The sequence below is a fragment of the Protopterus annectens genome, chromosome 15.part0 (assembly GCF_019279795.1).
Source record: "Protopterus annectens isolate FY-2018-M chromosome 15.part0, PAN1.0, whole genome shotgun sequence".
Taxonomy (NCBI): domain Eukaryota; kingdom Metazoa; phylum Chordata; order Ceratodontiformes; family Protopteridae; genus Protopterus; species Protopterus annectens.
In genome coordinates this window covers 393080523-393101793 of record NC_056749.1, presented here as the reverse complement: position 1 = coordinate 393101793, position 21271 = coordinate 393080523, and the positions used below count along the sequence as shown (strand labels likewise).

The following is a 21271-nucleotide window of genomic DNA, read 5'->3' as shown; positions in this document are numbered from 1 at the left end:
ATTATCCCTTATAAAAGTTAAAGGCAAACAAAAATGATAGTGATAAAACATTAGGTTATACATAAATCAATTAATAAAATGAAGCGCAAGCTTACTTTTTTGCATTCTGAGTAGAGTAGCAGTACATGAGAAGTATTCACAATGTGCTGACATGAAGAAGCACAACAGCCTGTAGTTGTGCATTGCCAAACAGTAGTGGTGCACTTGATTTGCTTGTGTCATACGCAGTATTAAATGAAGCACAGGTTAATCACCAACAGAAACAGATTGCTCAGAGTATCATGATACTAAGATTGGATCAGAAAACAATATATGGGACAATTTGTCCCAAAACTTTATCATGTTGGCTTCCCAAATGCGGAACATTTTCTGAAGAGTTTGCGTGTCTACCCTATGTATTTTTTTTTTTAATCTCAAAAGGTCTACCCATAATATGTTTATGTGTGTATATGTGTATTAACTAGGAATGGTTCCCTAATTTATAGTGACTGAGTTCCAAAATAGATGTTATTTTTCTCAACTCTGAATAGGAAAGAGTGGGCATCAGAAAATGAATGAATAAATATTTGATCAAACTAAATAAAATTCACTGTGGAAAAACATCCGGGATGTTTTATGTGCTGCCTAAATATATATTTAGCATTACTTGTGCCTAAATATATCTGTATAAGTAATTGTGGAAGAAAAACTATGTAGGATATAGCATAATTTCAATATGGTGCTTGCTGTCTACTTCCCTTGAGTTATAAGCAATAAACAATATAGTGCATGGATCACCAAGATTACTCTCTAAGATTAGAAAGAAGACATAGTTGTTAAGTGATTCTTTAGAGCAAGACTTGATCACACCAATGCTTAGGCTGATACGTAACAATTGTTGCACAACCTCCTACATGCTGCTAATACCACATCTCATGCAGGGAACTAACAAGAAACAGTGCAGGCAAGAAAAGAGCTGTGTTTCTGTCTGCTGTCCATGACTCTCGACTGTCCGTCAGTTTGTGTTCTATATTTGGTTAATCCCTTATCATTGTTTTTTTATTGTCTTGTAGATCACAGTGGGTTATGTAAGTGGCATCACCATCACCCCCCCCCCCTTTTTCCCATTTTCCAGATGAGGGCGGGGTTTTGTGTCAACTGTTGCCATCTCTTTCTGTTTAATGCCACACTTCTACCTTCTTCAACTCTCATGCCTGACTGTTGCAGGTCTTCTCACACACAATCCATCCACCCCTTTTCTAGATGCCCTCGTTTCCTCTTGCCTTCTTCCTGTCTTTTCCAAATCTTCTTTACCAGATTGTCATCTGCTTTTCTACGTCTTTTTTACATGTTTCAAAATCACCACAATCTGTTCTCTTTGACCTTTTCTGCAATTAAAGTTACTTCGACTTCTGCTCTTATGCCCTCATTTCATTATCTGTCCCACAGTGTGCATCCTACCACCCATCTCAGGCACTTCACCTCCATCACCTCTAGCTTCCTCAACTGCTCTGCTTTTACTGCCCAAGTTTCTGTACCATATAGCAGTACTGGTCATACCACTGTTTTGTTCACTTTACTTTTCAGCTTCTTTGGCATTCTTCTGCCACATACTACACCTGACACTCTGTTCCAGTTAGCTGCAGCTCCTATGATTCCAGCTTTGTCCTCCTCATTCAGACTTCCCTTCTCCTCAACCATCCTTCATAGACACTTCAAGCTGTTAACTTGTTCAACTATTTTCCCTTATATTTCAATTCTCAGCTTCTTCTGGTTTCCCCAGTTTGCTGCCTTTACAACCATTTTATTTTTACTCAATTTCCTAAAATATGCCTTCAGTTTTGCATTCCATTCCCCTATCCTTTGTTGACATTCTTGCTCAGTCTGCCTGTAAGGCAACAATGTCTGCAAACAGCAGCTTTGTGGCTGATCCCCTCTGCCTTGTTTTCTAATGCTGTCCATAACCAGTATGAACAGCAGTGAGCTCAGAGCTGAATCCTGATGCAGACCCAGTCCCACTGAGAACCCCTCTGTGAGGCCAAAATTGTTCATAATTGAGCCATTGGGTCCTTATACATTCTACCAGTGTTTCTGGGACTGATCCTCTGTAGAACTGCCAAAATCAGCTTTCTTGGTACATTGTCATAGGCTTTCTCCAAGTCTAGGAATGCCCAGTTGGACTCGTTCCGCATCTCTAGCCTCTGAACTATCTATCTCACTGCAAACATTGGGTCATTTGTGCAGTATCCTGATTTGAATCTGAACTGCTCCTCTCATCTTACTTTCTGCTACTGTGCATATTCATTTATCAATCAGTTTCCAGAACTTTCATGCATTGTGACAGGAGTTTGATACCTCTGTACTGCCCACAGTTGTAAATGTCCCCTTTGTTCTTAAACACTGGCACTAGTATGCTTATTTTACAGTCATCTGGAAGATGCCCTTTTCGCCACACTGCTATGAGTACTCTCAGGAGCCATTTCTCTCCAATCTCACCCAGGATCTTTATCATATCTGATGTGACCTCATCTGAGCCTGCTGCTTTCCCCTGACTTAATTTTCCTTAGTGCTATTCTTACTTCTTTTATTATGGGCTCCTCCTCTTCTTTCATTGTAGGATGTGTCTGAGCAATACAGCTTCTGTGGGGTTTTCTTCATTCAAAAGCTGCTGAAAGTATTCCATCCATCTGATGTGATGTCATGTGGACTGGTGAGGAGGTCGTTGCTGGAATCCCTGATAAGGGTGTCTGTCTATCTTCTTTATGTTTCTGTCTTTGCCTTACAACCTGATATAGTTTCTTTGTGACAAGTGAGTCACTTTCCAGAAGCCAGTAGAGTGTCTCTGATGACTTGTTCTTTGCTATTGCAACTCCTTTCTTAGTCTATTTGTTAGCCAACCAGCGTTCCTTCCTAGCCTTGTCTGTCTTTTCTATCTCCTACTGTTTCCTGTACTACTCCTTTCTTTTGATGACTTCCTGGACTTCTGCATTCTTCCACCAGCATTCCTTATGTACTTTATTTGCATATATGGCTCAGCTGAATATTTGTTCTGAAGTCCTCGCACTTACTGTTTTGAGACACTGCTATTCTTTTTCAACTCCACCTATTTCCTCCTCTTCTTGAGGTGCTAGAGTCCTGAGTAATTTGAACTGTTGTGTTTTCTCTCCAGACAGCTTCTAGATCTTCAGCCTGGTCTCTGTTGACCTTAGAACAGTGGTCCCTAACCGCCGGGCCATGGATCATTTGGTACCAGTCCACCAGGCACAGACTGAAATGAAAAAAAATGAATGTGTGTATGTATGGGTATGAGTGTGTTTATGTGTCTGTCTGCATGTGAGTGAATGCATGCGTTTAAGCAAATGCATGTGTGTGTGAAAGAAGAGACTGTCTCTGTGTGTGTGTGTGTGTGTGTGTGTGTGTGTGTGTGTGTGTGTGTGTGTGTGTGTGTGTGTATGAGAGAGAGAATGAGCAGTGAGATCGAGCAAGCCGTTATTTTACACTCACTAAGCAGCACTTTTGCTGTTTAGCAAGTGTAAAATAAAAGTCAAGGAAACCGAAAGTGAGTGTGTGTGTGTGTGTGTGTGTGTGTGTGTGTGTGTGTGTGTGTGTGTGTGTGTGTGTGTGTGAGAGAGAGTGAAGAGTGAGAGTGATCCCTGGCAGTAGCAGCAGCAATGAGGTTTGCATACCTCTCAAGCATACCATTCAACCTCTTGCACAATAAATCTGGACAGAGCCAAATAAAAGGGAAAGATTCTAAGTTTATAAGAGCAATATTTAAAACTTCAATAAGGTTGCCATTAGGTTTACTTACCTCTCGACCATACCACTCAACTGTACAGATTTTCACAGAAAGTCCAGATTTTTGCTTTGTATATTTAGATCTGTTTTCCATAAAACTGTAGTTTTCTGGCAAATCATTGGTAAGTCATTAAAGATTAAAGTCAGAAAACAGTGACACACATTTGAGATTCAGACTTCATGCCCTTCAGAAAATTCATGCTAACAAACAACCTGTTATTCTATCACTGTCCTAACTTTGAAACAGAGATATTTAAAATTTGTCCCTATTTTTGGGCCTTTGTCCACTCATTATTTATGGCTTTGTCCAGATTTATTGGTCTACTCTAAGAGGTTGGGAGGTATGCACTGAACCTCTCATACAATAAATCTGGACATAGCCGCTAATAATAGGGACAGATTTTAGATATTGTCCTATAAACTTAGAAAGTCAATAAGGTTGCCATTTGGTTTACGTACCTCTCAACCATAGTAGATCAATGTTATGCTGTTAAGCAGAATGTACACTTTGTGGCATTCGAAAGACATGTGTGAATGGGTTCACCTTCATTGAAGGTTGGGCATCTGGCTGGCACCTCGGCACCATACAAATCGACTGCCAATCATTAGCGGACAGGAGTTCCACTGTGGTGACCCCTAACCGGGAAAAGCCAAAAGAAAAACAACATTGCCAATTGTGTTTTCATTGCACTTTGGAGCTTTTCTCCCTGGGTCTCTACTGAAAATGTACTTCTAGTCCAGCCGGACCTCCGCAGTAAACAAATGTCAAATAAATAAATAAATATGCACGTTATTATGTTTTATTCTGCACGCGATGGCCAGTCCACGGAAAATTGTCTTACATGAAACTGGTCCTTGGTGCAAAAAAGGTTGGAGACCCCTGCTTTAGAGCCTTCTTTGACCACTGCTTACAACTGATTGTGGCAACCAGTGGTTTATGCTGTGGGCTGACTGTTTCAGTGGGGATGACTTTGCAAAATCTGATTCTTCCCCAGTGCTCTTTCCTTACTTGAAGGAAGTCTACCTGCGGTGAATGCTGGCCACTCTTGCATGTGATCTTGTGACTGTCTTTCTTTCTGAACCATGTGTTGGCTGCTATCAAGCCATTTGCCAGACAGAAGGCTAGAATAGCCTCCTCTTCTTTATTCTTGTTGCCGCGAGTGGAAATAGGCAGTTATCATATCCTGTTCTGTCTGACCTGATATGTGCATTCAAGTCACCCACTATCAACACCAATTCATGTTGCCCTACTTTAGCTTGTAGGTCCTGCGACTGCTGTCTAAATGCACTCTTTTCCTCACTGTCACAATTCTACTATGGGGTTTTGGCTGAGATTATGAATGCTGCCCTATCATTAATCTGGATTCTCATGAGCCTGTCACTCATTCTGACGACATCCCTCACTGTCTTCTGAAGCCAATCCTTCATCACAATTCCCACACCATTTCTAGTCTGTCCCCCTGTGTAGTAGACTCTGGATCCCAAGCCAACCGGCTTTACTGCAGTGCTCTGCCATCTTGCTTCCTAGATACATAGCATGTCCAACCTCCTCCTTACCGTCATGTCATTTGCTTTCAAGCTGCATCCTGTCAGTGACTCTACAAAGACTCTGTACTGTGCAATTCTTGATTCATGTTTGGCAGGTTGATTGGTTTTACATCTAACTTTCACTCAACAGAGCTATCCCAGGTAACCCAAGCTGGGCAACTGGACACTAGCCAGACAGTAGCATATTGACCCAGGACTGCCGGACTTTATGGCAGGCACACACTGGCCAATAGGGGCACATGCACATCTCCCACCATTAGCATTTGTCCCTATTGTGGGTTGGAATAGGCCAGGGCCTAAACTCACTTATCGCTGGCAAAAACCTTTGTCCATTTGGTGACATCAGTCAACACAACTGAATCACCTACTGCCATTATTTACACCATGAAGTGGCTAGCCCTGTCATGACATACAGTCTGTGATCTATGTTCTCCTATCTTGAGGATACTGTATACCATAATAGATGACCAAAAGCAGTTGAACTATACAGCTCTGTCTCCATAGGGCACAACGTAGAATCTCTGCTGCTGACCACCGCTCCAGTCCTTGATGAGTCTGAGATGGATACACTCTGCCTGTTTTTCTTAGGTCAGAGGAATCCCACAGAGAGAATATGCAAACTTCAAACAGGCATTGGCCAGAGGTAATGATCGAATCTTGTACCTTTTGCATGGGAGGCGAAGACCTTAACCATTATGCAAGATGGTTTCTCACAGTGGATTATATTCAGTAGGTTGTGCCAAAATTAGTGATTCGTACTTCTTATTATTCAGAAAATACATATTGATGCAAAACCTGTCATTTTATTGGCCTTTATAATTGAAAAATAAGCAACATTTAAAAACTTCCCTGATTCTGATCCTTTGTCTCCTAGAATTCTTAAGCAAATAAAACAAGAGACCTGCTGCTGCCTGACAGTTTTTCTTAAATTCTTTATGGATTTTCAAAGCTGGTTAAACACTTTGCTCTTTTTTCCTGTTTTCTGTAACTGTTATATGGAGCAGATAAAACTCCTTGCATTACATAGAATTATGATTAGGTCTCCAGTCATAACCCTTTAACATGTGTTCTTGACATAGATGCAAAGATTCACCTCACAAGCTTTGATCTCAATGAGAATGTTTTGGCATCTGTATTGTGATCACATAATAATTTGGTTATAATTACAGACCTGGTCATAATCTTCTGCCAGGCATATTTAAAGTATTATTATTCTCATGTGTATTTTTATGTAAAAATAAATAATTATGTAAGGTGTGCTTAGATTCTAAGATAAATTCTTCAAAAAACATGAGTTGTGACTATATTTTGCTTTCCATTTTAAAGTGTCTCTTTAAGAGCCAAATTATATGGCATGTTTCATTCCTGTACTACTGATTTCTGTTTCCTTCACATTGTAAATTCTTATAAAAGTGTTGACAAAAGTAACTGTAGCATGCAGTGTAATTATCCTGGAAAATCCTAGATGTTTATTCAGCAGTTGTGCTAGGCTGTACTCACAGAAATAGTGTGGTGTATTACTAGAAATGCGAATCCAAAAGACTTGCCTATATGAAAGAACCTTTCTGTTTCTGTTAGGCAGGCCAAGTAACTAATGGATGCATGCCAACAAAATAATTGCACTGACAGAATAAGCGACTTAGCTGAGAACAGAAAAAAATATTTATGGTGTAAAGCTCTAGTAAAAAAGCAAACTGTAATTGGTTCTTGGTCTTTTTCCAGGTGACCTGAGACCTGTTTCCATGCCAACAGACTATAGCTGGATGGGAGAATCCAAGGAACCAAATATGTATAAGAGAGGCAGTAGAGGTGAGAATCTCCTCCTGGAATTATGAAACACATTATATAGTAAACAGTAGTTTCAGGTCTTTGGGGTAATTAATGGTTTGCTCATGCCTAATCATTTGAGCTGACACGCTTCCTTACTATTTCTCATACAGAAACCTTGATGAGGAAATACTATTTGATTTGCAGCATGTCACCACATATGTTAATGTATTGTTAAATACATGTTATGCAAAAGCTTTATGTAATGTACACAATACTTACGATGTATAAATGTCTACCCAGATGTCTTTATCATCATGTAGTTCATCTTGCATTATCTGTAATTAACCTTCTTTGCAGGCATTTAATCCATAATGAGCTTTGTTTCATCAGGAGTTTTTTTTTTTTTTTCATTTTGCATTTTGTCTCAACAGGCCACTCTCTTTGCTTTCAACATGAACAAAAGATATTGCCTTCTTCATTTAGCAACAATAGTTAGAGGGAACATTAAGTCAATTAAGTGATGCATGCGTAAGAGATGCAGAACCTAATGTGTTTTGCTAATATTATGTTCCTTCTATAAGACTGCAGTGTAGTGTGTCATCTGAGCAGTGATATGCATATTCTTTTATTGGGGAATGATTTACAAAAAATGTTTGCAATGATAACATCTACAGTTATGTCAAAGGTTCTGCATCATCTATTTATTAACTGCATTTTGTTGACTTGGTGAGATCCATTTGGTCCAAGGCTGTCTTGAAGCTCATCTCTACTGCTATCGTTTTAAGAGCTGGAAAAGAATAAATATAGCACAGTACTAAAAAAATCCATAGCTGCAAAGTAATACCATTCTAAATAAATTTTACCTGTTCGGCATCTTTCTCAGCTTAGGTATTTTTTCCTTGTATTTATCAGCCAGATCCTCAGAATAAGTGAAGATAGCGACATTTTTTAGATAATCCGACCTTCACTTCTCTTTGCAGACCACTGCTGTCAGCAACTGAAAAGATAGATGGTGACTCTGTGAACAAGAAGGTTTAAGGCCCCAGACTAATGTGGATTTCCTGCCAGATTTTAATAAACACAAAAAAGAGCTATCCCCCAGGCAGGAGTACAATCTTTGTCAAAAAGTGAGCCACCATCCCATCTTTCTTTTGAATATGGTACATGTAATAACAGATAGCTAGGTACCATATATTGTAAGGGAGTCATATTCAGTTGTTAGGTCATAAGAAAATATATGTTCCATATAATATTTTTCATCACCCCTTTGTCTATTTTAAAGTGCATATGGCTAGGCATCTGATGCCTCTTGTGACTGGTTTCCTTCATTGTATTAATGCTATGTTCCCGTGTTCCAAACTGTTATTAAGCCTCATTTCTGTAGAATGGGTATTCTGTGAAGGATGATAAGCAAATGCGTTTCTCTAACAATATTTACAGAATTAAATGTCTGTTTGAGAAAATATGAAGTTACTGTATAGTTTTTCACAAAGGGCTCACTCTTTATGTCAAAAACATAGTGTTGTAATTTTATGGAAGTCAAATGTCACTAGTTCATATCATATCATATTGTATTATGGTCACTCCCCTAAGAACTGACAGTCATTAGAGATCTAGGTAGGTATATTGAAAATTATCTTTCCTTTGACCACCATATCTCAGTTGTGGTAGGAAAACTAATTACACCTAGCAAAACTAATCTCTAGAAGTGCCTCCTCTAGGCCTTAACAAGCTGTAGCCTCTTTAACAGCCCTTATCAAGCTTATCACTGAAACAATTCCCCATTTGGCCTGTACCTTTCTAAGCAACTAATCCAATCCAAGAGGCCTCTGAGATTCCTAATTATGAAAGCTGATGCTCTGTGCTAAAAGGTTAAAGGTTTTCTCATTGTACTGTGTCTCACGGTGGCTCTTTAGTGGTGATATGCGCTCTGATTTTCTTGCTGTCAAACACTCTGTCCTTTTTAATCTGCTGCACTTCCCCAGAACCAGTGAACCCTATGAACACCCACACTTAAAACCTTATTTCATCATCACATTAACAACGCTGGTGGCATGACAGATATTTTCCCCAGTGCACAAGCTGCTTACGGAACAAAACCTGTCTACCAATCAGAGTGACTACTTTTATATTTAGACATGGTAAATAGATGAGTAACCACAATTTTATGCCTGGAATATGTGGGAATGTTGATGGCCTTCAAGATCACAAGCATAGTTGTAACATCCAGAATGTCATCAATTATGCCGATGATTCAACACTATCTACCTCTAAAAATTTCTCAGAGCTCCTCACAGGCCTTTACTTTTTTTTTATTTTTTATTTTATTTTATTTAACATTTGTTGACCGGGAAAGTCCAACTAGGTTCCACAGATCCTGTTTTCAGTGGAGGCCCGGGGAGAAATGCTCCAGAAGCATGTCTTTAGAATGTGGGAGGAAACCGGAGTACCTGGAGGAAACCCACACGAATGCAGGGAGAACATGCAAACTCTTCTATCAAATCATGGCTTACTAATGCACAACTTATGCTAAACCCTCAAAAAACTAAACTTCTACTTTTTTCTACAAAATCATCTGACTTTGACTTCAAAATCCTTGCTAAAGATGGCACAGAAATAGAAATAGTGAAAACAGCCAAACTACTAGGTATAACAATAGATAACAAACTCACATACGAACCACACATCCTAACTGCAATAAAGAAAACCCATTTTAAACTAGGTAAACTATATCACCACAAGCTCTACTTGGATAAAAATACCAAAATAAAACTAGCCAGTACCCTACTCATCCCCTCCCTTCTATATGGTAGTGCCATTTTTACTAATCTGCACACAACCCTTAGTAATAAATTACAATCCTGTTACAACAAAATAGCCAAATTCACCTCAGAAATATCACACTGTTCTCATCACTACCATGCTATCACCAAGCTAAAATGGCTAGACTTTTACCAGCATCTACAATACACCCAACTAACCTTAACCCACAAACTAATTTCTAAATCAAATAACTGCCCTGCCCTCAACTCAATCCTACAAATATATACCCCCACAAGAACACTAAGATCTTCCTGTAAACACATGCTTACTGTAACTAAACCCAACAAAAGAGCAGGACAATGTCTGTTCTCCCATACCATAGCTAGACTATGGAATAACCTTCCATCAGAAATAACCCAAATTGACCACCCAAAAACTTTTAAAGTGGCTCTAAAAAACATTATCTAAACAATCCATCCTGCACTTGCCTCAGGAGCAAACCACCTTAAACAGTACATTTCACCAAATACTTTGCAAAACCCAGTCTGCACATTTTACTAGATGTATTCCTACTATAACAGGATACCATAATCTTAACAAAGAAAGCAATGTATCTTAGTCCATGCCTTGTCTATTAATGTAGCATTCATTCTATTGTATAGATTTGTCTAGTTCAATTTAATGTAAATCCTAAGAAATGTAAATTGTAATATGTTTTTCTCCCTGTTTTTTCTGTAATACTTTAATTGTATTTTAAATATTGTCTTTCGTTTGTAATACTTGTGAAGCTGTTCTACCCGGGCCACCACTGAAAATGGGTTTCTGATCCAGTGGACTTTCCCAGTCAACAAATGTTAATAAATAAATAAATAAATAAATGTCTACCTATGGTTCCTTTAAGCCATTATAGAAGCTATTTGGCAGGACTCTGATGCCATAGAATCTAAAACTTATGAACACTTCTCCCTACAAGAAAAAAAAAATTACTTGAGACTGTTGATCTCTTAACTGTAGTGGAATCAGAGAGGAATATTCCAACTGCCAGGACAATTGGACAGTGAAGTCAGGTCTATGTTAAATCCTTGTGAAATCCAAATTATGTTTAAAAAAAATTGAAAGTTATACAGCTTCCCCAAAACAACAGTTTGCCTTTCAGTGGCTAATATGTCTGGGAATCAGGGCTGGTGCCCTAGATGAAAGATCTCCACAATATCCCCCCCAGGGCTCACTACACCCTAGGTACATACCCCCAGTGCCTCCACCACATCCCCATTTCCACCCTGTTTATATTATCTTATCCAGATTCTTTTTTTCTATGTTTTTCACATTTTGTCTTACTTCATTTTTTTCTGCATCCTTTCAGCATACCATAACTAGACCGACTGTAATAACTGTTGAGCTTATAAGTGAAATAAGCCACTGATAAGCCACTGAAAGATCTCCACAATACCCCCCCCCCAGAGCTCACTACACCCTAGGTACATACCCCCAGTGCCTCCACCACATCCCCATTTCCACCCTGTTTATATTATCTTATCCAGATTCTTTTTTTCTGTGTTTTTCACATTTTGTCTTACTTCATTTTTTTCTGCATCCTTTCAGCATACCATAACTAGACCGACTGTAATAACTGTTGAGCTTATAAGTGAAAAAGCCACTGACCTCCAGAAACTGTGAAAGTTCTTCATGTTATATAAGTACAATTTCAAACTATTTTCCAGCCTTTTTGAACCAATGTTGGCCTGAACAAAAAAGCATGGGCCAACATTTCTTATTTTTTCCTTCCAAGAAAAATATAAGCTACATTAGGCAAAATAGCAGTTCACATTAAAATGCTTATGAGGATGCTACATCATATCTGGAAATAGGGTCTGTCTCCCTACCCCACTCCATAAAAGATAGCCCCCATATATTTATCCCTCTGATGCTAGATTGTGCTGAAAGCACAAACTGCCCAGTGATGTACTTCAAGAGACTAAACATTTATTCAGTATGCCTTCTCATGCAGACCCATAAAGACAGCCACCTACTGTGTATCAATCTGATATCAGAATGGAACAGAACTGAAAGAATAAAACAGAACATGGTAACATAGTTCAAGTTGTTGGAGTCAGTTGTAGATAACAATAAGCCTCCTTAACCCTAGCTCAAAAATGTATATGTCTGAAGTTTGATTGTGAGTAAAGTGAAATTTATAACAATCACACTAATGTATTCCAGCTTGCTGGTCCTAAATAGTACACTGCCCCTAGACAAACTTTACTGACCTTTTCTGCACACTTTTGAGATGGGGGGTGGTTTAAAGGAATAGCTGCTCTGCCCATGGCTCCTACACAAGCTATAGCAACATTTGGTGCATATTCAAGAGGGGCGATTGTAAGAAATAAATTAAATGACCACACCATACACCGCACCCCCACCCCCACAAGCTACCATGACGTTTCGTACACATCTCTAAGCAGAGCTTGTTTTAGCCTAGATGAAGTTGCAATGACTGCGTTCCACAGATAAAAAAAAGCTGCTTATACAGATGGGAGATGGTTACTTAGCCACAAAAAGCTCTGAGGGTTTAGATGGTCTGTTAAACATTCTCTACCTTATGTTTAAAAGATTACTTGTTAACTGTTTTTACTGCTATCCAGAGAAGATATGTATGTGCTTCCAATAATATGTGTGGGTGTGTCTACAGATAAAATTGGTGGTATTATTCATGTAAACAGAAGCACACACACAATGTATGCTTACGTACAGGCAACGTGGAGAAGCACCATTTCACCTATGGTATTCCTTTGAGGTGTAAGGAAAAACTAGAGCAGCTTGATAAAATACACATAGTGACAGGAAGGACATGCCAACAAATAAGGAACCACAAGAACTCAACCACAGAACTGAGTGCTCTGAGATGGCAATACTACTCACTAAACTGCTGTGACAATGAATGGATGCATTTATATACATCCTACCATTTATGTGAAATGCTGAATGAAACCCAGTTGTCAGTATGATACATAAACATGAAATCTGAAACTCAGATATTTGCCAATATTTAGTGACTACAATCCTAATGATTTACCAGAAAACAGAGTCTACAATATTAGGCAACATCGGTAACAGTCTGCAAAATCAGGGACAATTGACATCTCTGAATGTATCTCAACACCATTTTGCTCATACATTTGCCATGGTAAAAAAAATCCAACTTGGTTTACACAAATACATACATACATTAACCAATCCAGATACACAAACTGATGACTGTGGACACTGGGTGAACAACAATAGGTCACTTTCTTTCACAGGCAGCCTCCCACAGCAAACATGTGCATCCACATTGCTGATGGTCTACACCTGACTGTGGGAAAAATAACGGTCACATTAATGTATTTTTGTCTTACACAAGTAACCATAGCTTATATTCCAGCTTCACCAAAAAACACATTAGTTATGCAAAGCCACAAATACAACAGCATACAGCAAGTCAAATTGTTTAATTCACAGACATACCCATTGCCTACCCAAAATATCTGGTTTGAGCCTACAATGGTAAACAATAATGGTTATATTAATATTTTGTCTCGCACAAGCAGTAATCACAGCTTGTACTCTAGCTTGATTAACTCAGATACATATTACTTCTGCAAATCCACAAACAGCCCCTGTACCCTTCGTCTAGCTATATTATCTGGTAAATAATTAAATAATGATTATTTTTTTTATATAATTTTGACACACACAACCAGTAATCACAGACTGTAATAGAGTTTATTTCACCCAAATCCACACAGACAGCCTTACTCCTCATTGTCAACTCATTGTATCTGATTTGACCCCTAGAGCATAAAAATTAATGGGTATATTAATGTGTTTTTGTAATAAAGATGCAATAGTGGCCAGCCTGCATTTCAGCCTGTATCACCAAATACATAGTTGTGGAATGTTAGAATTACAACAGCAGGCAGCAGGGTTGATTGTCTACTGCACATGAGATAAGACAAAAGGCTGATTTTATACTCAGACAACCCCATGCACATTTCCTACCCATAATATCTGGTTTGACCATACCAAGAAGAAAGTGGTTGCTTTAATTTTTTTTCTTCTGACAGTCGTCATAGCTTGTGTGCCACAGATAGCCGTACAGGCATTTCCTAGCCATAGTATCTGGCTGATCCTGCCAGGATTAAAAAATAATGTCTACCTTAATGTATTTTTGGCGGACATAAACAGCAGCGACTGGTTGTTGTATTCCAACTTAATTCACTGAAATGCATATTAGTCCTGTGATGCCAGAATCACAAATGCAAAAAACAGGGTGAGTCATATCCATGGAGAACTCCCATACCCACTGCTTAACAGCAGTAGTACCTGGTTTGACTTTAGTTGGCAAGAGATTGCATCTCCCTTGTTTGCAGTGGGAATCTGGGTATCTTACCTACTTACTCCCTCCAATTTTTTTTCCTCTAAAGTTAATCAGAAGATACAGAAACCTTCTACAACTGCTAGTAAACCACTCTGCCTTTCTGTTCCCCTGTTCTTTGCGGCTGCTCTCTCCTGCACTGAGACATTAAGCTAAAGTTTCTGAAATTCTCACCTGCAGCTCAGAGAAGTTGCATTCCAGTGCCTTTCTGTTCTCCTGTCCTTTGTGTTTGCCCCACACTCTGCTGAGACATTAAGCTGAAGTTTCTGAAAGAGCTCCAAAGTTGGCTTTATTAGATTGAATCCCTCTCTAACCAGCCTGCTTCTTCCTTGATTTTTCCCCTTTTTATTTTGTTGCTTTATAAGGCTGTGCCTCTGGCCTCTGCCATTTATGTAAATCTGATTTCCAAACTCAAGTCCCTTCATCCCCTCTTTCATTGCTATTGTCTGTTGTATAAGCTACTTAAGTACTCTTCCCACCCATTGTTTTCCATAGAGCCATCCTAGGAAGCAAATTCTCCCTATAGAATGGTCCATAAAACTGTACCATGTAAAGCAGTATATACAGTGCAAATACTCTGTTTAGTGACAAGGTTAGAGCAGCTAGTTGGGAGTCGAGTGCCTATAGATTTAGTAGAATCCAGTTTTATGAATGGATATTTGTTGGCATGGCATCCAACAACACTGAAATGAGAAGACTATTGCTAAACTGAATATTTACCTTTTCTACAAGACTAATAAATTCATAGTGCATTTAAGTTTGGGGATATGGCCTCAGTGTCCATGCCCCTTTTCTTTTCAGAGCCAAAATAATTAGTTGAATTTACATTCATCAAATAAATTTTGGTTCATCTAATTTCATACTGTTGCTCTTCATAAACTGAACCTACCCTGTAAGAACATATTACCCCATACTTAATACCCTTTAGAGGATATTTGTCTTGCTTTCTGTGTCTAATGTTAAAGCCACATAAAAAAAATCATAATATCATTGCTTCAGCTTTAATATGTTCAACGGTGTTTTATCCACACAGACCCAAGCTGGTCTGGATGGTTTTATAACTATTCCCCATTGCAGATCATACCAATGTGAACCTCTCTAAATCTGTTTCTTGAAAACCAAGCCTCACGTCATTAACTGAAATGCTCTGTTTTTGCTCAACAAAACTAACAACAAAAAAAAAATTGGGGGGATCCCCACCCCCATCCCTACCGCCTTCTTTTTTAAAGAGACTAACACATGGATTGATTGCAAACTTTCACGGTAAGTAATATTTATTTTGGCAAACAACTATAGCTCTTCTGCTGTAGAAAATCCAGGATTTCTACAGTTCCCTGATTTCACTCCTAGCTTGTCAACGAGGTTTGCTTTGGTCTGCTCTGTTTTGCAACATAAATATAAAGAGACAAGAAAAGCCTTAACTGATAAATGTTGAACTCTGTACCATAAAGGCCAGCATTCTGGATGCAGTCATAATGAAGGCAAAGGGAGGTCTTGAACATTCTGTTGAAGGTACCCTTAGCCATGGACATTCTGTTCAAGGTACCCTTAGCCATGAACATTCTGTTGAAGGTACCCTTAACCATGGACATTCTGTTGATGGTACCCTTAGCCATGGACATTCTGTTGAAGGTACCCTTAGCCATGGACATTCTGTTGAAGGTACCCTTAGCCATGGACGTTCTGTTGAAGGCACCATTAGCAAATGTGATCATGCTGCTGTGTGGTTTAGACAGAAGGCCATAAAATACCAAGAGAAGATAAAGATAATTGTTTGGATTTTAGAAAGGTAGTGTTAAAGTTCAGTTTAAAATATACATAAATAACATTAATTACCTTTTAGTCTTGAGTCAAGAATAACTCTTCAGAATGTGCAAGACATTTTCTTTTTATTTAAATCCACATATGTCAGTGCTGGGAGACTAGCTACACAATTTAAAGTCAGTCTCACCAAGCAGCAAAAATATGCACTCTTTATTTAATTTTTTATCAGTATCATGCATGCAGAATGCTGACATGGTCAAATAGGATTTCTGCAGACCCTCATGCTTCTCGCTTAATGCTGCGTGTGAACAATCATGTTTTTTAGTACCAGTAATGTTTTAGAAAAGTACAGGCCCACCTGGCTTGTTAAGCAGTCTTGTTTCTGACCTTGTACATTTTAGTGCCAGTACATTCTAACTCCCCAACATTCCTTGTAACTATCCATCCCAGCCTGGGAAGGTCAGAGCTTACATACAGGGTGTTCTTTCTTGCTTTCAGAAACCAGTCTTTGTAACATCCTTTAACTCCTTCAGCACTTTTTTTTACATTCAGTCATCTGTTAATACACTTGCAGCTTGATATTAGGATGCAGTTGTGAAACACTCAAAACTACAATACGTAATTGTGATTTGCATAACTATGCATCTATACTACATATAATTTTTAACATGAACAAATTTCAAATAACTCATCAAACATGTTTGTGAAGAAATTGTAAGTTAATATGCTTTTTGTGTAGAATAATCATGAGAGATACATTTTTCTCTGACAGACTCCCTCCTCTGACACTACTAGTGTCATAAAATGCACAATTATATTTTGTTTTTTCTTAATTTGATAAATACGCTTCATCTGTAGTGATTGAGTTTTCATTCATCATTTCACATGCGGGTACGATCCAAGACTTTGTGATTACAGCCTTTAGAACAGAAAATATTAAGACAATTAAAAGAATAATACCAGTTTTTATACCTTGTAATATACCAATTTTCAGGTTACCAAATACACTGCCCAACCATCCAAAATGTGTCCAATTTTAGAACTACTGTCCAAATATCTGGCCCTCTGCTCCATGACATTGGGCAAATTTTCCTGTTAATTATGGTAGTCAGTCATACAAGAACAACAATGATTTTTATGAGGGCACATGAACCCCCTTTTCTAGCAGGCATTATATCGAATGCCAATTGGTTCTGTAACACTACAGTTCATATTGCAGTCATTTTTCCATTTGTCATTGTGGTGTGATATGAAGTATGGTTAGCTACCTCCTGAAGAATTTGAGCAAGCATGGTGATTTCAAGCATTGTCCTTTGCACTCCATACCCAGGAGTTAACTGAAAATACTTGCTCTGTCCAGTGGATTACTCGCTTATTTTTCAGCCTACCTGCTGGTGGGTGTTCAAAATGTTGAATAGCAGGAGTAATATAGCCTACAAAGCAACATTCAGACCAGTTTGTGGGTAACCATGGGTAGGCATGATCACCACAAATGTAGTAACGATCCTCTGTCATGCCCATGCCACGTCCCCAGTCATAGCAACTTAACTGTAAAGAGTTCAGCACACTTTCATGTCTAGTGTCATTATATTTGCTGATTCCCATTGGCACAGTCCCATTTCTGGCATAACATATGTGTTCATGATTTGTGGTGGCAAGCTGAAGAGAAACAACCTTTACAAATTAGTCAGATTACACCAGATTAGATCAGTGTCACTAAGTTCTTTCTCAAATGTTATCTGTGATGCAGGAATTGGAATCATGGGAATCCCTGCCTTAGAATGTTGAGGTATATGTGAACATACACAACAGTTTGTCACACCGTACTGTCGAAAAACCAACAGGAAACTGATTTTCTCTTGACCAAGTTATTAAAGGAAACAGCAACTAAAACAGTGTAAAGGTACCTGTTGTCATGGGGTTTATTATGAGGTGCTGTTTTAATTGAATTTTTTTTCCTTATACGTTTCACTGGGCAGAGGAATTATCCTTCACACTTCGACCTTCTTTTTCTAGCAATGATGATTCATCTGAAACACATGACAGATCTTCTTATAGTGGGATGAGTAAATTCAGGATCGTTGTCTTGCACAGTGGACTGCAGTCAGTGTGGTGAGGATTATAAAGTAAAGGGCCTTTTCACCTCTGGCTTAAACTGTTCATTCTTTGGGAGGATTTACATAAACCCAGTCACCAAGCTGCAGTTGGTGACAGGTGTCAGGTGATGGAGGAAGAGATACTGCTGTAAGAATCAATATTTTCTTTTTATTATCCATTAGAGTTAATATTTTCATTTGACACAGGGGGAGCAAATGGAAGGGCTATGGATCTTCCATTAATTTCTCATAGGGTCTCAATTTTCTTGTAGAATTTAAAGTTTCTTAGGAAGAAAATTTATTTATTTTTTTTTTAATTTTTGAAAGGGTCTTATTAACCCTCTCTACTAGTCTAGATGATTGCAGATGGTTGGGACAGTGTAGACTCAGCTTAACACATTTCATAGCTTCATGATCAGGGAATTAAAATGAGTTTTCTGGTTGCCTGGTCACTGTTGATATACAAGGTACACCAAAATTACAGAATTTGCTTTGTGACATGGGTGAACTTTTACCCATGCAATAAACACACAAATTATTAATAAAACATTTTGTAAATTATGTACTTTAGCCATCTGGACAAAGTCCATCTGTACATTAACAAAAGGTCCCCAAGGTGGTGGTAGTTGAACTTGTATTTTAAATAATCGCACAGCTATTAATATACTAAAGTATCAAAGAGGAGACATAAGTGGTATACCAACTTCAGGTAATTTGATTAAATAAAACTGCCTTACCTGCATGGGCTAATAAAAGATATGCCCTTCCCAGGTAAGGTAGCAAGGTGGCAGGCATTACCAATCGGCCATCTGGATGTTGCTGTACTTCATCAGAGGATTTAATATATATCCATCTTTGAGCCACTTCTGAACTTCTCCCTGTGATGCTAAAGCTTGAAAACTGACACTTTCATCAAAATCAGACATGTCATCATTATTAGAGTTTTACAATATCATTACATAAAAAAATGACAATTCTATAATCTGCTTGGTGGCATAATCTACCAAATTATCTATGCCCTTTTGATGGGCACTCAATGAAAACTTTTAACAGCAAAAAAAAAAAAAACACTATTTTTTTGTTAAAACAAAATATTATTTTTGCGACCAAATCTTCATCTTGATCAGAAACCATCTACAAATTTAATCTGGCATCTTGTATAGGAGTGTCCTTTAAGTCTTTTCTAGAAGAAAGCAGATAATTAGTCTCACACACACACACACACACACACACACTCATGCTCTTTACCATTCTCAGCAATAGATAACACAGATGAAGGATTTAGAATAGAACAGCATATTAGAGAAACAGGTGGATCAGGAAAAGAAAAACTGCACATTTATATTTAACTAGACATGCAGTCAAGAAGGGCTGAGTTTCATTTTAAGTAATAAAGATGATTCAGAGTGAGGGATAGCTACTGTAAGATCCTACTCTGAGATATTGAATGACCAAGATAATGAACCTGAGGTAACCATAGCTGTAATTTTGTTTGTTGACACTTTGTGTCCTTTTTCTGCAAGGATAGTTAAAAGATGCTGGGTATTCTGCTAACACTGCTGAAAAGAATCTGATGCTATTACTAAATCATTTACATACTGCATTAACACAGACCCACCTGGAAATGTCATATCCTTTAAATATATATTTTTTTAGAATTTGAGAAAATAATGAAAGAGATACAGTGCATCCTTATGACAACCGTGTCTATATATACTACTGTCCCTTATAAGTCAAAGTAAACACAAACTGACTTTCAGAATGGATAGGTAGAGAAAAGAATGCTGAATGCTGTTACCGAAAAATATTTCACTGTTGCTGGTTTTGGAAGCACAGAAAAAGTCAGTAATACTGCATTGCTTACAGCCCACATATCTGGCAGATACCTATAATTATTTTGTTACATATTTTTTTATTTTATTTTTACAGGAAGAATAGGAGTATTACAAGGACTTTTGTCACCTCACAGTAAGACGTTGCCCCGTTCGATTCTCAGTTAGAGCATCTTCTGTGTGGCGACATGCATGAATGGGCATTCCTTCGTTGAAGGTTGTGTGTCAGGCCCGGCAAGTCGGCACGTAAAAATCTATTGCCAATCATTAGCGGACCGGAGTTCCGCTGTGGCGACCCCTAACCGGGAAAAAGCCAAAAGACACAACAACAAGGACTTTTAGCTGGCACTATTTATTTCTTGTTGTATTAAAGACTGAATTACGGGTTTGATTTTTTTTTTGTTATGCTTCTTATTTCAGTGGATACTATGGAATTTTAGGGAGGAGTTTTGATGGATTCAATTTTATTTTTACAGGTTTTGCAAATTTTAATACACTGAATTCATTAGCATGTTTAACGCATAAATTAGCAGGTACCTGCTGCAGCAGTTTTTAGTTGTCTGTATGACTTTAAAAAGGTTCCTCCCAGCTTTTGTTAAGAATTCTATTTAAATCCATATACATCAATAAAGTCAGTCTCACCAAGCAGCAAAAATCCGCACTCTTTATTTAATTTTTCTATCAGTATCATGCATGCAGAATACTGACGTGGTCAAATAGGATTTCTGCAGACCCTCATGCTTCTCGCTTAATGCTGCACGTGAACAATCATGTTTTTTAGTATCAATAATGTTTTAGAAAAGTAAAGGCCACCTGGCTTGTTAAGCAGTCTTGTTTCCTGACCTTGTACATTTTAGTACCAGTACATCCTCAACATTCCTTGTAACTATCCATCCCAGCCTGGGAAGGTCAGAGCTTACATACAGTGTGTTTTTTCTTGCTTTCAGAAACCAGTCTTTGTGACATCCCTTAACTCCTTCAGCACTTTTTTTTACATTCGGTCATTTGTTAATACACTTGCAACTTGATATTAGATTGCAGTTGTGAAACACTCAGAACTACAATAAGTAATTGTGATTTGCATAACTATGCATCTATACTACATATCATTTTTAACATGCACAAATATTAAATAATTCATCAAACATTTTTGTAAAAAATTGTAAGTTAATATGCATTTTGTGTAGAATAATCATGAGAGATACATTTTTCTCTAACAGTAGATTATGTTGATTTCTCAGAGCCTGTGAAAGAGGAGTTAGAAACTTGGAGCTAATTCAGAGATTAAACAAACTATGAAAATTGTT

General features: G+C 38.1%; 1 protein-coding gene across 1 annotated transcript in view; it reads left to right on the top strand.

Moving 5' to 3' along the window:
- The first annotated feature begins 6851 nt into the window (after positions 1 to 6851).
- LOC122789836 (connector enhancer of kinase suppressor of ras 2-like) overlaps positions 6852 to 21271 on the top strand; it is a 279796-nt gene continuing 265376 nt past the window's right edge. The window contains exons 1-2 of the mRNA XM_044057274.1: positions 6852 to 6912; positions 7048 to 7134. Of these exons, the coding sequence (XP_043913209.1) occupies positions 6852 to 6912; positions 7048 to 7134 (148 nt within the window). The remainder of the gene's footprint in view (positions 6913 to 7047; positions 7135 to 21271) is intronic.